General features: G+C 42.0%; 2 protein-coding genes across 5 annotated transcripts in view; both read left to right on the forward strand.

Annotated features, from left to right (window-relative positions):
* ndrg3a (ndrg family member 3a) overlaps positions 1-9,547 on the forward strand; it is a 37,053-nt gene extending 27,506 nt beyond the window's left edge. For 3 of the 4 annotated variants that reach the window (XM_044023882.1, XM_044023883.1, XM_044023885.1), the window contains 9 exons: positions 1,898-1,954; positions 2,426-2,529; positions 2,809-2,874; positions 3,670-3,721; positions 3,804-3,851; positions 3,945-3,980; positions 4,071-4,122; positions 7,499-7,537; positions 8,392-9,547. In XM_044023882.1, the coding sequence (XP_043879817.1) occupies positions 1,898-1,954; positions 2,426-2,529; positions 2,809-2,874; positions 3,670-3,721; positions 3,804-3,851; positions 3,945-3,980; positions 4,071-4,122; positions 7,499-7,537; positions 8,392-8,564 (627 nt within the window). In that variant the 3' untranslated portion in view covers positions 8,565-9,547. The remainder of the gene's footprint in view (positions 1-1,897; positions 1,955-2,425; positions 2,530-2,808; positions 2,875-3,669; positions 3,722-3,803; positions 3,852-3,944; positions 3,981-4,070; positions 4,123-7,498; positions 7,538-8,391) is intronic. The other variant, XM_044023884.1, reaches the window with a different exon arrangement.
* Positions 9,548-10,874: 1,327 nt separating this feature from the next.
* On the forward strand, positions 10,875-15,998 carry sla2a (Src like adaptor 2a). Its single transcript, XM_044024464.1, has 8 exons — positions 10,875-11,161; positions 11,692-11,797; positions 12,078-12,177; positions 12,263-12,349; positions 12,592-12,695; positions 12,871-13,023; positions 13,100-13,226; positions 14,845-15,998. The coding sequence occupies exons 2-8, from the start codon at positions 11,728-11,730 to the stop codon at positions 14,966-14,968; spliced, it is 765 nt and encodes a 254-aa protein (XP_043880399.1). The 5' UTR covers positions 10,875-11,161; positions 11,692-11,727; the 3' UTR covers positions 14,969-15,998.
* The last annotated feature ends 8 nt before the right edge of the window (positions 15,999-16,006 follow it).

Consider the following 16,006-nt stretch of genomic DNA (forward strand, 5'->3'; position numbering starts at 1 on the left):
ATTTTATACAGAAAAAACTTGACAGAGCAGCAAACTGAGTCTCTCTGTGGTCACTTTTTTGGATTAGTTTAATTTTGAGTGGATTATCTGGCTTCAGTTCCAGAGCACAATGAGCCACTGTAAGGCTTTATTATTCTAATACTGTATACAGTGTTATGTTCAGGGACCACATTCTTTGTTGTGTTGGTGTTGCGCACAGTCATGGAACATGTCGATTCAAAGGAATAGTTTTGTGTCGCATCAGATACTGACAATAACATCAATTAGAGAAAGACATGTATCCTCTCCTCCCTCATGGTGGTACTGATTCATCTTACAGTACAAATGCTTGACAGTTTCTCCCTGAATGAACATCATTAGTCATCAACCTGTCAGTTAGAGCCCATCTAAACAGGTCTGGATTAACTCAAATGAATCTATCCTTATTAACTGGATATGTGCCCCAAACGTTTAAAGTAGCAGTTATTAAACCCCTTCTCAAAAAATCGACCCTTGACCCAGATGTTTTGGCTAATTACTGACCTATATCAAATCTTCCCTTCGTCTCTAAAATCTTAGAAAAGGCAGTTGCAAATCAATTATGTGAATATTTGCGCATTAATAGCCTGTTTGAAGATTTTCAGTCAGGTTTTAGATGACATCATAGCACAGAAACAGCACTAGTTAAAGTAAGTAACAACCTGATAATGGTCTAGTCTCTTAACTTGTGCTGCATTTGACTGCATTTGTTAATTATAAAGCCTCATTACGAACAAAAGTTAATTGTGGAGTTCCACAGGGCTCGGTGCTTGGGCCTATACTTTTTACCTTATACATGCTTCCTTTAGGGAACATTATTAGAAAGCACAACATACACTTTAATTGTTATGCAGATGACACACAGCTTTATTTATAAATGAGGCCGGGTGATATAAATCGGTGAGACATTAAGTCCTGGATGCTCTGTAACTTTCTACGTTTAAACTCAGACAAAACTGAGGTCATTATACTCAGCCCTAAACACCTTGTCACTTTGGATGACATCACCATGGCCTAGATTAGATTATTGCCACTCATTACTATCTGGAACAAGTCTGTTAAAACCCTCCAGTGACTTCAAAATGCTGCAGCACGAGTTCTGACATGAACTAGAAAGAGAGACCATATGACTCCAGTTTTAGCTTCTCTACACTGGCTCCCCGTACAGTTCACAATTCATTTAAAGACCATGGCCCTTCATACCTGATTGAACTAGTTTTACCTTATCACCCGATCAACAGATCACTTCACTTTCCTTTTTGTCCTCTCTCTCATTATCTCTGTGTCTTCATCTTGCAGGTTGTAGGATCCAGATCCAGCAGTCGTTTTATTGTCATTATTATTATGCTTTAATTAAAGTTGATATTGGTATCTCTGCTGCTGCTTATATAACATTGTAGTTCTATAAACATGTCATCACTGACTCAGAACTGTCCTGTCTAAACTGATAATATGATACAATTGTTCCTGGTATCTTTCTTCTGTCTCTACCTCATCTCCCTCTTTCACTTTCTGTCCCCTTCCTCTCCTCTTTCCCCCCCATTTTTCCTTTCACCCCAACTGGTCGAGGCAGATGCTGCACACCTTTGAGTCAGACTTTTTCCCTCTCCACTGATGCCTAGTGTTTGCTCACTGTGTGAACTGTTGGGGTTCTCTGCTCTCCATGATGTTGTCAATGTGTTTGCCTTATGTATCATGAAAAGCAGTAAAGGGTGACTTACAGTAAATGTCAGAAAAGGTAAGAAGGAGAAACAGTTCTCTTTGGTGAATCACTGTATTACAGTATTGTGACTTCATTTATTCACAGCTATCAGGACTTTATGGAAGTGGACTTTTGTTTGCTTGAACTGGATCTGTGTTCTGCTCTCTTGTGCTGCAGTTGTCTGGATGGACCAGTAATTTGGTGGACGTCGTCATGGCTCATCACTTCAGCACTGTGAGTCTCTCTTTCACTGCACTGCACAAATAATCCAGCTTTTTTCCATGTATTTTTGTAACAGTGTGGATAATACTTATTATTCAATACAATAAATATGATGATTATCAATTTATCAGCTTTTAAAACGAGAAGACGTCATCACAGATACTTTATAAACAAAGACAATATCCTGTCTCGTGATATAGATAAAATATCGATAACAAATATCCCTGTGCTGTAAGTGAATCTCAGGATACTTTGCTGTTATTTATTTAATAACATTCTATTTCCATCATCCTGGAAACAGATACTGTTTCCCTGTGATGCGTATATTACAGTCTCTAGTTTAATAAGTGACAGCGCTGAAGCTCAGCGTATATTTCTTGCCTGGATACAAATGTGTCCTTGTAGATTAAATGAATTCATGTAACCTTTATTGTTTCTGCTCAACCAAACACTAACAGTATTACTTTTTATATGTTCCTCCAGGATGAGCTGACGGAGAACCAGGAGATCATCCAGACCTACCGTCTCCATATCGCCCACGACATCAACCAGGACAACCTGGCTCTCTTCTGTGGCTCCTACCAATAGTAAGATACAGCTAGTTATTAAGAACATGGAATTTATGGTGTTCGAGATGAGGCAGGCCCGGTCAGATATTAATATACTATATATATATCTATATATATAGATATATATGTGTATATATATATATATATATATATCTATATATATATATATATGTATATATATATATAGATATATATAGATATACATATATATATGTGTATATATATATATGTATATACATATATAAAGAATCATGCTGTGTTAATCAAAGCTAATCAACTGTTCTCTCCCTGCACCAGCCGTCAGGACCTGGAGATCGAGAGGCCAATCGTGGGTCTGAATGAGGACACAGTCAACACACTCACGTAGGTTTTCTGACTGGAACAACAGACACACATTTGTCCCCGAGCACAGTGGTGACACATGCATCCGCTACCACTGAGTCTTCATGTGAAAAATGCCCAATTTCAACCAGTGTCAATGCAACCAAATGATGTTGTGAACAGACCAAAACTGAATGATTGATTTTTTTTCCCACAAACTGTCGCACTCATGTCTAAGTTAGATATTTGAAAGACACTTAGCCCTAAATCCATTTTTCTGGTCTGAGTCAACACAAACAAATCAATCAATCAACAGTCAGTGTTTTGTAATCAGTCTTTTGCTCAGTGGATTAAGTGAATCGTCAAAGGTTCACTCGCTCTGTTCTCATTTCCTTCTCTTCAGCCTGAGCTTGAATTAATAAGAACTGGCATTTGAATCATTTTAGGGAGGTCATTATTTATCTGAGCAGAAATCAGCAATCACATCTTTTTTGTTTTACATTTACCCACACACACACACACACACACACACCCACCCTCGCTCACACACACAGTTTCCATGACTCCTGGAGACTTACTCTAGTCTTAATAACTTCCTCTTAACTTCTAGACAAAATTAAGTTATCCTTTACCTTGTTAACTTACCATTGTCTAAAAAACAAACCAAAAAACTAAGTTCAATCAGAAGACAATGAACTTTCACAATATATGTTATGTTATATTGTTTCCTATTGTTATATTATGTTATATTATATTACATTATATTATATGTTATATTATATTATATTATATTATATTATATTATATTATATTATATTATATTATATGTCTCTGCAGATGCCCTGCATTGCTGGTGGTTGGTGACACATCACCTGCTGTGGAGGCTGTGGTGAGTAACACAGCGACTTTTTTGTTTTCTTTTATGCTGTAGTTTCTTTTTCCGTCGTAACCTTTTTATTTTTATGTTTAAGGTGGAATGCAATTCCAGGTTAAATCCAACAAAGACCACCCTGCTAAAGGTGAAGTTTTTTTTAAAAAAAGTACAAAATATGTGGCAGTCATTTTGTGGTTCTACAAAGAATGTATTAGTGACACTGATGATGTTCTTTCAGATGGCTGATTGTGGAGGTTTGCCCCAGGTTGTGCAGGTGGGTTGTTATTGTTGTTGTTGTTTTTAACACATTTAGCAGTTGTCTTGCCTTAATAATCTTCTAACTTGTATCTTTATATTTCTACAGCCAGGAAAACTTGCTGAGGCCTTTAAGTACTTTGTTCAGGGCATGGGCTACAGTAAGTAAATATGTTCATATCTTTAACTTAACATGAGTAAAAACATATAAATTAGCTTGTTTACATACTAACTCTTCTTTGGGCTGACGTGTTTGTGGTAAAGGTTTGTCTCTGTTGTTCACTCAATTTCCTGTTGACGTGAGTGCAATGAAAAGTTACTCGCTGAGGATTATTTTCACCGCCGTCACCTCAGAGCTGCGGCTAAACAAACGCCCTGCTGATGGAGTTTGGACTGCAGCCACCAGTTCATGAAAAGGCAGAGTTTTTTGGTCAGCCTGGTCACGAAGAGGCAGCCTGTGCACCGAGGTGGATGCTAATGCAATTTCCTCTCTGCTCTTTTCAGTGTGTAGCACCCACAGTCCTCAGTAGGTGAGGTGTGTGTGCGCGTGTGTGTGTGTGCGCCCTTCTCTATCATGACATGACAACAGCACTGTCACATGAACTCAACAGCAATACTTTCAAATCTGAGTTTGCATCAACAAATGTGTGTGTTTTTCTTTTCTAACTAGATCTGTTCACTGACGCACTCTCATTAAGAGACAGTTGAAGTGCAGTTGTATGAGGTACTGAAACACTGTTAGCCCTGACTGCACTGTGTGGAGAACCACTGAGGCTCTCTCTCTAAGAAGATGAGCTTAAACCAATCCCCGGAAAAACATTTTTGTATCTTATCGGCATTTCATCCACATGGAAACAGCATTTTGGGAGCAATGATACACTCATTTTTGACAACGGTGTCCCAGAGTGAGACGGGATTGAAACGACAATATCAAGTCTCACGCACTGAGTGTGACAGTCGCACTTTTCAGTCTTTTGTCACGCACTCCCGCCACACATTGTATTTCTCACACTGAAAAAAAATAATAAATTTCACGCCTCCAATGGAGTTCTGAGTCGAGCCTGCCACTTACCTGTCAATCAAAAAAAAAAAGGAAAGGGGCGTGCTACACAATAGTCAGTCCATGCGTTTGCAGTGCTCACTTCAGCGGATACTCCACCTTGTGGCCAAAAGGAGAAAGCACACCTCTGTATGTGCTTCTTCTCTTCACACAAACTGGAGCACAGATACTATTTCGTGAGCTACACTGCTACAAAGAATAACACATACAAAACTGGACATAATAACCTCTTAAGTGAATATGTTCTGTTATCATTTCTTGTCATATTTCCGTCATCTGTTTTTGTTGTTGTTTCTCTTCTTTTTGAAATAACAGTTTGCAGTGCTGTTGCAGTAAATACAGTTTTGTCGTTTTAGTCAGGATAGCTGAGTCAGGTGGAGTTGCACTACAAATCAAGATGTCAAAGAAACTCCAACAAGAAGGTGGAATCAAAGATGGCTGCTGTGTCTCTTTGTTAAGGACACTTTGTAGGACGAGGTGCGAGGTGTTAGATGAGAGCTAGACAGCATGGACATCGCTAACATTAACCTAAATGTACACATAACAACAACACTTACTTACGCTAGGCCCGGTTACCAAGTCCCAGCAAGGTGCTGTCCATTAGTCCAGAGACTGGAGTTGGTTGACTGTGGTTCTGGTGTCTGTTGCTCAGGTTCCTCCTCACAAACTTGGCTCTGGATCCTTGGTTGATACTCAGTCAAGCTCTGTGATAGGAGGATAACGGGCTGCTTGGAGGTCAGCAGAGAGGGTTCTCTTGTTGCTCTGTACTGAAGGGTCTTCAGTTGGAGACCTGATGTCTGGACTTTGATGTCCTTCCTCCACCCAGAGAGCCCGAGCAGAGAAGAGGGTCAGTGTTCTCCCCTCACAGGAGGAACAGAGGAGAGAGAAGATAGGGTGGTGGGTTTGAGAGACTATGTGCTCTATGTACAGGCTCGACGTCGTTACAGCGCCACCTAGAGGCCTGGCATATGTACAGTCGTTTTGTGTGGATGAAGACATCTCTTGACACGATTGCTAGTTTTACAAGGACAAGGACAAAGATTCCTGTCCTGTTTCCGTGTGGATGAGGCCTGACATGGCTGCTGTGTCATGTGTGACATGTCGATGGTATGTCAAGTATATCATCACTGCTTTATATTGCCGTGAGACGACCTAGAAACACTCACTCGCATAGAAACACTCACTCTCCTACACCAGCGTACATAGTACCAACGCATCATCGACTTTCATCATTTTGTGTGACGTAAAAACCACTGATTTTATCTGTGGACATTAGTACAAGTGAGTGACTTGACAAAGCGACACAAACTTCATTCAAATGAGAGTTTTCTTGTTTCCTCACTGGTAGCCTTGTCTCAGGGTTATAAAACAAGATCCTTTGACTTCAGCCTTCTTGTCAGTTGCATATTTGCACAAATTGCTATCATGTTCCTGGTGCTGTGACTGAATCAGTACCTCATACAAACCACTCTTCAAAGCTGAGCTATCCCTTTAAAGTGCACACTTAAACAGGCAAAAAAAAAAAAAAAACAGAGACTGTTCCTTCAGGTCGCACTGACCTGCACTTTGTACCAAACAGAGTGAAGGTTGTGGTGTTTTTCTAAAGCTGTGTCTTGTTTGTTCTCTTCTGTTCCCAAACCCTTCTCTGTGGGAGCTGCTCTCTGCTGCAGCTCTCTGCTGAGTCTCACTGTTGACGAGATGCCAGTGCAGGATTACAACAGATTAATTTTCCTTTAAAGCAAAGAAAGAGTGGAAAATATATCTGAACACCTCAGCGTGTGCCTGAAAGCTGTTTCTCCCCCTTTAACACAGCGGCACAGTCTGAAAGTGAGGGAAAGGAACAAAACCTAAAAGCTTTTTAACTTTATAAACGGTCAGAGTTTATAAATCTTTCTTGACTTCATTGTTTGCAAATATGGTCAGTCAGGCAGTCTGTAGGAGGCTTCTCTTTCAGGAAACACGATTGAGCAGATGATGATATGATATCAGATCATCCAGAGTAAGTGTCTTTGCATTTACCTACAGCATGTAGGCAAGCACTGAAGTATAAAGGGTCACGCAAAGGTCAGGGAACAAGGGTATACTTTTACACAATGAAGCAGTAGAACAGCAAAAGTGAAAGGGACGGTCCACACGACTGTAGTGACTTGGAAACAGTTCATGGATGTTGTGATGGAGGACATGAGGACAGTTGGTGTAACAGAAGAGGACAAGATGGAGGCAGATGATTCACTGAAAGAAACGTTTTTTGTGTTGGAACTGATAATAATTCATCATTGTATTAACAGTGTGTAGAAGGATCATTACAGCAGGAGCACAGTCTATATTTCAAGTCATTCCAGAACATTAAAGTAAACGGCTGTACAAGGGTTTTCCAGGTGTTCCATTAAAGTGGGATGAAGCAGTGTAAAGAGCCACCTTTTCAAAAATGTCTCCCTCTCTGTCTCTTCCCTTCCTTCTTCAATGACTGCATCCAGTTCCCTACGTTCTTCTCAGTCACCTGAGCAACGAATCAGGTATCGGGTTGTTAAGCAGTCGTCAGACTGAAGGCCATGTGACTGTCCAGAGTGGATGAATGTGTGTATGCATAGAGCGTGTTAAATATAGGCAGTGTGGTTTATCTGCATATTATGACACACATTCATCTCCCTGCAGGAATTAGCATGGAATCTGTCCTCAGTGTCCTATTTCCCTGCATGTCCTGCTGCTGTTGCTTCCATTTAGTTGAGTTGGATTGCAAACATTGTGTTTTACTGCCTTCATGTTTGTTTTGTTTTCACAGTGGACACAAGCAAAGATTCCTTTGTTACACGTTCTCTCGAACGGACCCTCTGCACAGCAGCTATGAACAGGCCACAGTGGGAGAATCACAGGTGTAAATGATCAAACTGACCGTGACCAAGTTCCATTGAGCTTCCCCGGTGCATGCTGGTTCACTGTCACATTGTCCTGACTTGCACAAAGTGAACAGAGCCATCATTAAAGCCCCTCTACTGCAGCCAACGCCTGAAAAATGCCAAAGAAGTGGGCTGAGACCTGAGAGAGTGGATCAGTGAGGGGGGCATGATGTGGGAGTCTGCAGCAATAAGATGCACTGTTTTTTATGCATTATTCAATGCTGGATCAACCGATCAACTGGATCACCCTAATCCTGGCTTACACCGGAAAAAAGTGCATTGGGGATTTAGTTCCACTTTAATGTAATCAATAACACCTGTGCTCTTCCTGCTAAAATCCAAAGTGGCTGCTGTACAAAAGGCATTTTGTTTTATTTGACTGGCCTTTGCATGGTAAAGTGGTTAAGTTGTTGTTGTGCGCAGCTGTGACAGCGAGTCCGTGTGACATACTGGTGCATGTGTCTGTGTTCCAGTGCCGTCGGCAGGAATGACTCGTCTGGCTCGCTCACGCACCACCTCCTCCTCCAGCCTCACCTCCACTGAAGGCAGTCGCAGTCGCAACAACCTCAACAGCCTGCTGGAGGGCAGTGCCACTGGGGGCCTGGACAACCAGTCCAGACCCCAGACCATGGAGGTCTCCTGCTAAACCCCCACCCAGCTCTCTGTACCTCCCATAGTAACTTATGTGCCCCAACCCTCAACCCTCTCTCTCCCCCTCCCTCCCTCTCTCTCTCTCTCTCTCTCTTACTCTCTCTCAGTCTCTCTCTCTCTCTCTCACTCCTCTACAGTTCAGTGGGAGGAGCATCTGTAATGAACTATGTGATTAGAAAAGCAGATGTAATAAATATACTAACAGATGCGTATGGTTAAAAAAATAAATCTATTGAATACACAGTTTAATTCACATTATTACGTAAACCCACAACTTTATTCAGATGTGTTGTATATATATAAACCAACTGTCCAACATCACCCTGCTGTATTTATTATTTTTTTCACATTGTCTTCATTTGTGTCTTCACATGCTGTAGAATTATTTTGCCCCAATAATAATAATAATAATAACAATAATAATATAGTACAACTGATTTCTCCTGTAGTGAAATCTCAAAATGTACTGATAATAATTCATCTTTGTAACTAGAGGGGTTGCCAGTCAAGTCCCTGCCAGGTCAAGGGCTGAGCTGCCCCTGAGCAAGGCACCCAATCCCCCACAGCTCATTGTTAATTGAACTAAATTGATCCCAGGCAGAGGGCGGAGTCACGTCCAGAGGGTTGTGTCAAATCAAGTCAAACCCCTAGAGAGGAAGTATCAGTAAAAACTCTCTACAGGATCACAGCCTATATTTCAAATGATGCTTGAGCAAGTGATGAAGTAACCTGTGCATCGATGACCAAAGTAACTAAAAGCACGTGGAACATGATCTGTGTGTATGTAGCAGTCATGACACTGGACGTCACTCTTTTTTCTCGCTGATTTGTGTTGAGTTGAGTCGATGATTGTGTAGTGTTTTAACAACTTTGAACACTTTTGAGTTCCCTCACTGAGAGGAGGCTCAGTGGTGCGTCTCACTGTCTGCTGATTCCACTCATTTCTATTACGACTGAATAAAAGCTATAACACGAAAACACGTGTGCTGTGCTCGTTCATTGGCGCACGTCCGCAGCAGTGCAGTCTTCAGGAGGAAAGAGAGTTTGTTCTCAGTCGTCTTCACGCAGTGGAAAAACAGTGAGGTGACTGCGGTGCGTCTGTTTCCATCCACAGATAACATGGTCTATATTTAGCCTCCAGCTGTTGTTCAAATGAGAATCAGAGATTGATGTAAAACCGAAAAGATAGACTGAACAGAAGGAAATGGTACGAAATGTTAATCTGATGTACAAATCATTGAACTTCCTGAGTCTGCACTATGAGGCTCTTCAACAGCTTTGCAGTGCAACCACGTTTAATATCGACATGGTTTCACTTTGGGCATGAGAGAAAATAATTGAGAACCACTGCTCTACAACTGAGCCACTCTCGTACTTTTACTGTGGTATAGATTTAAAATAAGATAAACATAAACATGTGAGCATGCACTAGATCAGAACCTTAAGTTATTTTTAGGGCCACATGGTTGGCATAGTGGTTAGCACCTGATTCTGGTTTCCTCCCACAGTCCAAACACATGCAATATGGGGATTGTGTAAATTGGTCCCTCTAAATTGACCATAGGTGTGAGAGTGAATGGTTAATTGTCTCTGTGTGTGTCCCTGTGATGGACAGGTGAACTGTCCAGGGTGTGACCCCGCCTATCGCCCTATGTCAGCTGAGATTGGCACAGCTCCCCTGTGACACTCGTGTGGAGGATACACTGGTAGAAAATGGATGGATGGAAGTTATTTTTATGATTTATGTATCACATTAGTGCATTAACTAGCTTCATTCAGTGTTTCAATTAAATTAAATGATTGTGTGTTAATGTTCTATGTATATCATCAAATTTGAAGCATAACATTTGACCATGAAAGCCTGAATGTGTGACACAGAAAACCAACAAAGACATGAAATGATTGAGTTCCTGATAGAATGTTAATTTCCTTCTTTCTTGCTGAGATAAAGAAGAGTTTACTGCATTTTCTCTCTTCCATGAACACAGTACATCTCATTAAATCATTCTGTGGCCTCATCAAAGCCTTGTAAGCATTACAAACACTGTGTTTACGCTGTCTCTGCAGAGTGGAGCGGCAGCGTGATGCTGGGTGATAAATCAGCACAGGAGTGGGCTGACACGAGCAGCCTCACTGCTCATCTTCTGCACAACTCCATCTCTTATCTGATGAATGGAATGAGAGCACTGAGCTGGCCTGGAAATGTGCTCACACTTTCCCATCAGCAACATTCAGCTCTAAAACTCAAGTGTCATCCCTTCAACACAAACCTAGTATGAAGTGACATCAGTGGTTCAAACCACCGCCTGTAATAAGGCGCACGCTCACGTCAGTGGAGGTGTTTACGCAGATTTACGGCTCACTGTAACATGAACATGATGTATGTGTCATAGAGATCAGCACACACAGGCTGGTGAAGGTGTCGATCGTCACAGGAAGCTGCATCACAGTGACATACAGACCATAAAGAAAACACACACACACACACACACACACACAAGGAAGAGCCTTCTCAAAGACGCCTCGTCTGTGCAGGAATCACGAGCTGCTGTGAGAAGACTGAGTGAAGTTTTCATTCAGAGAGTGAAGGAGGTGAGTGTGTTATTAATCATGTACATTCTTATTTAGCCTAATGTAACATATTGTGATGGAGACACACATTTTACCCTGAAAGTCATGGTTTATGTCATTATCACACATTATTATGAATTACAGGATAATCTTTTGTGCACATTTAATATTCTTCTTTACTTAGTGCAGGTGTGGCTTTACTGTATCATCTATCTTGTCTTCCCGTAGTGGGCCACATTACAAATAATTGATTCTATACCTTTTTGTGTGCTAATCCTCCAAATCTTCAAACATGATGGTGTTCACACACCTCCATTAATGTTCAAAAATACCACTTGTATATTGTACGGTGCGGCTGATTTTTGTTTTAAATGACATGTACTTGTTTCCGCTGTCATTAGTGTCAGAGGAAAGTGAACAGAGGATATCAGCGCTGCCTTCTGTTGTGGTGAAGCTCTTTCCTGTATCGCCTCAGTGTGCAGCGCTTGTGAGCTGTTTCACTGACGTGTTTTAAAAAGCTTTATAGTTACATTTGTTTTTCCCGTTTTCAGCCAGAGGAGCCATTTCAAATCTAGACGCCACAGAACATGGGCACCTGCCCCATCAAGTGTTACACCAACCTGTCGAGCCTTGACAATCCACCTGAACCTGCACCAGGTAAGATTTCTTCTCCCACAGCGGATCATCCTTCACAACATCCATGAACCTTCTCTGCAGTCTTCCTCTTTTCTTCTGTCCAGTATAATCTCTATCCCTCCTCTGCATTCAAACTGTGCCGTCTCTCAAACGTGCTCATCTCGAATCCTGTCCATCCTGGTCCCTGTCTGTCTCTAAGCCATGCATCCCTGAAGACTCTCCCTTTCACATTTGCTGCTAAGACATCAGCAAATTAAAATAAGAACAATGCAATCAATTGTCTCCTCGTCTCCTTCCACAGAGCTCCAGGAAACTGCTGTTGTGTCCCTCTGTGACTACCCTTCCTTTGGTCACACAGAAGTGACCATGTGCATGGGGGAACGTCTCACCGTCTTGTCAGAGTATGTGATGTCGCTCCTTCACCTTCACCCTCGTCTTTACTCGTACAGACACGATTAGTCATGTGCGTGTTTTGTTCTCCAACAGCGACGGTGATTTTGTGATGGTGAGGTCGACGACTACAGGCCGCGACAGTTACATTCCCACCAACTACACTGCCATGGTGACACACAGGTGAGAGTCACTGTGTGTGTGTGTGTGTGGGAGGAGTCTCCGTGTAGGTGAACTTCACCTCAGAGGAGACTGATGATGTTCTCTCCATCAGCCTCTGCTTCCTTTAGTTTCAGCACTCCTCCAGTGGGGGGGATGTCCTCATAGAGGATTTTCCAATCTAACAAACAGGAAACGGTATCACCGTGACAACGCTTTGTCTTCTTTTTGTCTGTTAATGGCTCGTGTGTCTTGTTTCTTCTCAGGTGGAAGTTCACAGGCATCAGCAGGTACAAAGCAGTGGAGCTGCTCCTGCAGCCCAACAACCAGAGCGGAGCCTTCATGATCCGAGAGTCAGAGACAAACCGAGGTTAGAACTCTGACGTCTTTCTTTCTTTCTTTCTTTCTTTCTTTCTTTCTTTCCTTCTCAATCACTAAAACATGAGTGGGTGTGTTTGTGGTTTCTGAGGCTGTCTTCATTGAAATGATGTTCATTTACTTGAATGTCTTACAGTAGCTCATAACAGTGTTATTTCTGTCCATAGATTGTTACACACTGTCCATCTTGAGGAGGACCAACGTCTCATATTTAGATAACGTGAAGCACTTCCGCATCTCTCAGCTCCAAAATGGCTGGTTCTACATCTCTCCAGGTCTCACCTTCCCCTCCCTGCATCACCTGGTGGAACACTATACAGGTTGGTACTGAGCTGCTTCCTCACGCCAGTCCTTCCACGATACAAGAGTGAGAATGTTTCCTTTCTCCTTTCACAGAGTCTGCAGATGGGTTACCCTGTCGACTGAGAGAGCCTTGTTTCATCCAGGGTTTGAGTAACAGAGAGGCCAGACCTGTACCTGTGGCTATCAGGAGGCCGACCATCAACTGGAAGGACATCAGCAGGTCAGGATGACCCTCTCTCCCTCTCGCTCTCTCTCTCCCTCTGTCTCCCTCTCTCACACACACACACTTTGCTTTGAATAATTACGACCACAAGATGTCACTGTGTTACTTGGAGTGGAGCACTGCGAGTGAGCTGCAATGATAAATACATGTGTTTTTATTCTGTATCACAAAGATGTCGATTCGGCTAAATCAGGGGTGTCAAAGTCAATGACAGAGGCGGCCAAAATTAAAAATCTGTGACCAAGTTAAAGGCCGGACAAGGTCAAATAACATGAAATCAGAACAAAGCTAGCTATGTTTTAAATAAAGACACAACTCGGATAGACATGTGTCATGTTAAGATATGAGTGAATACAATGGATTTTCTAATACAATAAAAGACATTATTTACCCATGGAATAGCTTCACAAGGGATACAGTCAGTCAGTCACCATCTAACCACTTACACCAGAGGGTCGCGGGGGGTGCTGTGCCAATCTCAGCTACATCGGGCGATAGGCGGGGTACACCCTGGACAGTTCGCCAGTCCATCGCAGGGCCACACACAACTAGAGACAAACAACCATTCACTCTCACACTCACTCCTATGGTCAATTTAGAGTGTCCAATTTACCTATCCCCACATTGCATGTTTTTGGACTGTGGGAGGAAGCCGGAGAACCCGGAGAGAACCCACGCACACACGGGGAGAACATGCAAACTCCATGCAGAAAGGCCCTTGTTCCAAACGGGGCTCGAACCCGGGTCTTCTCGCTGCAAGGCGAGAGTGCTAACCACTTTACCACCGTGTGGACACAAGGGATACAATTCATTCAATTTCCTCTGCTGTATTCCATACAGGCCTGTAGTCTGTAATGTAATTGGCTGGACTTCATTTTTACTCGTATAAAGCTAAAAGAGAGGGAGCAAAATGCTAAGCCCCCTTATAACCCCCTTCTGGTTCCGGCTCTGTGTTTTCAAAGTCCACATTTCATTTGTCTAATTCTTTTATGGGCAAGGTAACTTGAAAGATTTTCTTGTGGGCCGAATGTTGAAATCATGTAGAGGAGCTGTATGAGAACAGAAAAGTTGCTCCGAACTTTTCTGGAAAAGTCTCCACGAATTTCAAATGCTACTGTAACTCTGTCTGAGGCAGTCAGTCACTGCAGCTGTGTTCACTATTGTTTCCTGACATGAACTCCAGAAAATGTGTCAGAATTCATGTCAGAAAATATCTTTAGTCCACAGAAATGAGCATTACCTCACGCCAGTTCACATCCTGGTTGGCACATGTTTTTGCTGGGTACTCCAGTTTCCTCGTGCAGAGTGTGTACATGTTTGCCCTGCGATGGACCTGTCCACGGTCTACCTCGCCTCCGGGGGGCCCTCGTGAACCTCATGTGGAGAATAAAGCTGTAGAAAATGAACGCTAACATCACCTCTGTCTATGAAGATGCAACTGAGCACTTTGTGTCTGTAACAATGTATATGTAGAGCAGGAGACTTTCATATCTAATACATTGTCATTATTTAATTAAATGTAAAAAACAGAAATGTCATCGATGTTTGTGAAAAAGAAAATGAAAACGAACACCAACACAGTCGTCACACTCAAACCCTCACCTGTGTCCTCCAGGTCAATGATCTTCAGGAGGAATAGGACAGAGTCAGACAACTCCCTGGTGAGCGAGGGGCTGAGGGAGGCCATCAGCTCTTACCTGCAGATGACTGAGAGCAGCGGTCACAGCTGGGACACGTGAGGAAAAAACATGGATCAGGCTGAAAAAGTCAAGTGTCACACACACACACACACAGACTGAGCAGTCTCATCTGCAGTTTGGGGACGTCGGTCCCGGAGGTCACATGTACTCGTCATCACACACCATACTGTGGTGGGAGGACGATTGAGACACTACAACACAAGCCTGCAGCTGTGGGTGTTTTCAGCGTGAGCTGAAACTGTGGTCACATGTGATTATGAACTGTTGAATGTATCTTATTTATAATTGAATAAGTGCCGCTCGAATGTGCACGGTGACATCTTTGTTCTATTGGGTGTGTCATTGGGATCCAATAGTTCTGATAAAATGTAAACACTTCAATTACTCAATTTAAACTTTCACTGACCAACAGTTGTGGTTTGTCTTTGTGGCTGCATTACAGAGCACTTCCCAAAGAAAATCTCAGCATCTCCAGCTCTGCTTCCTTTATATTTTAATTAGAAAAAATAAACAAATAAATTAAACTAAAAGTTATCTTAACTGCTGCATCTATCAAGTTTCTGAGAATAAAATGCATGCAAGTAATAATCAGCTGATGAATCAGTTTCCCTCTAGTGTAATATTAATGATAATGACAAAGATGTGACATGAAAATGTAGATGTAGTAACATCTAACTGTGAGACTGCAGGCAGTAACTCACAGTGGCCTTCACAGACCAGGGAGGATGTCATTCTTTATTTGTGAAAAGCAGCTGTAGAAACATTGCTACTCAAGATGGCAGCCTCTGGAAAACCTTGAGCTCCATCCTCCGAAGTTTCTCACTTGTTGTTCCTCTGTTACATGTTAGGTGAGATGTTGTTTTTTTTTAAAGCATTTGTGTGCAGTGTTTTTTAACTGCTTGCTATTCCTGTGCATGTCTGTATTACTCATTGTGAAGCATACTGTTACTAAAATGTTTTCTTTTTTTCTCTTTTATTATAATACAAGCATTCTTTTGTACAGGATATTGCAAAACAAATTGCACTGTATTTGTATAATTTATTTTCTTAAACTTTATTTCTTTGCCACCATTTTGT

Source organism: Solea senegalensis, linkage group LG4, assembly GCF_019176455.1.
Source record: "Solea senegalensis isolate Sse05_10M linkage group LG4, IFAPA_SoseM_1, whole genome shotgun sequence".
Classification (NCBI taxonomy): domain Eukaryota; kingdom Metazoa; phylum Chordata; class Actinopteri; order Pleuronectiformes; family Soleidae; genus Solea; species Solea senegalensis.

Bases quoted from the DNA above. Each gene is read 5' to 3' on its own strand.
- sla2a (XM_044024464.1), top strand. From the start codon at position 11,728: ATGGGCACCTGCCCCATCAAGTGTTACACCAACCTGTCGAGCCTTGAC. The intron at 12,178-12,262 runs GTATGTGATGTC...GTTCTCCAACAG, and splicing joins CGTCTCACCGTCTTGTCAGA to CGACGGTGATTTTGTGATGG. The intron at 12,350-12,591 runs GTGAGAGTCACT...GTTTCTTCTCAG, and splicing joins ACTGCCATGGTGACACACAG to GTGGAAGTTCACAGGCATCA.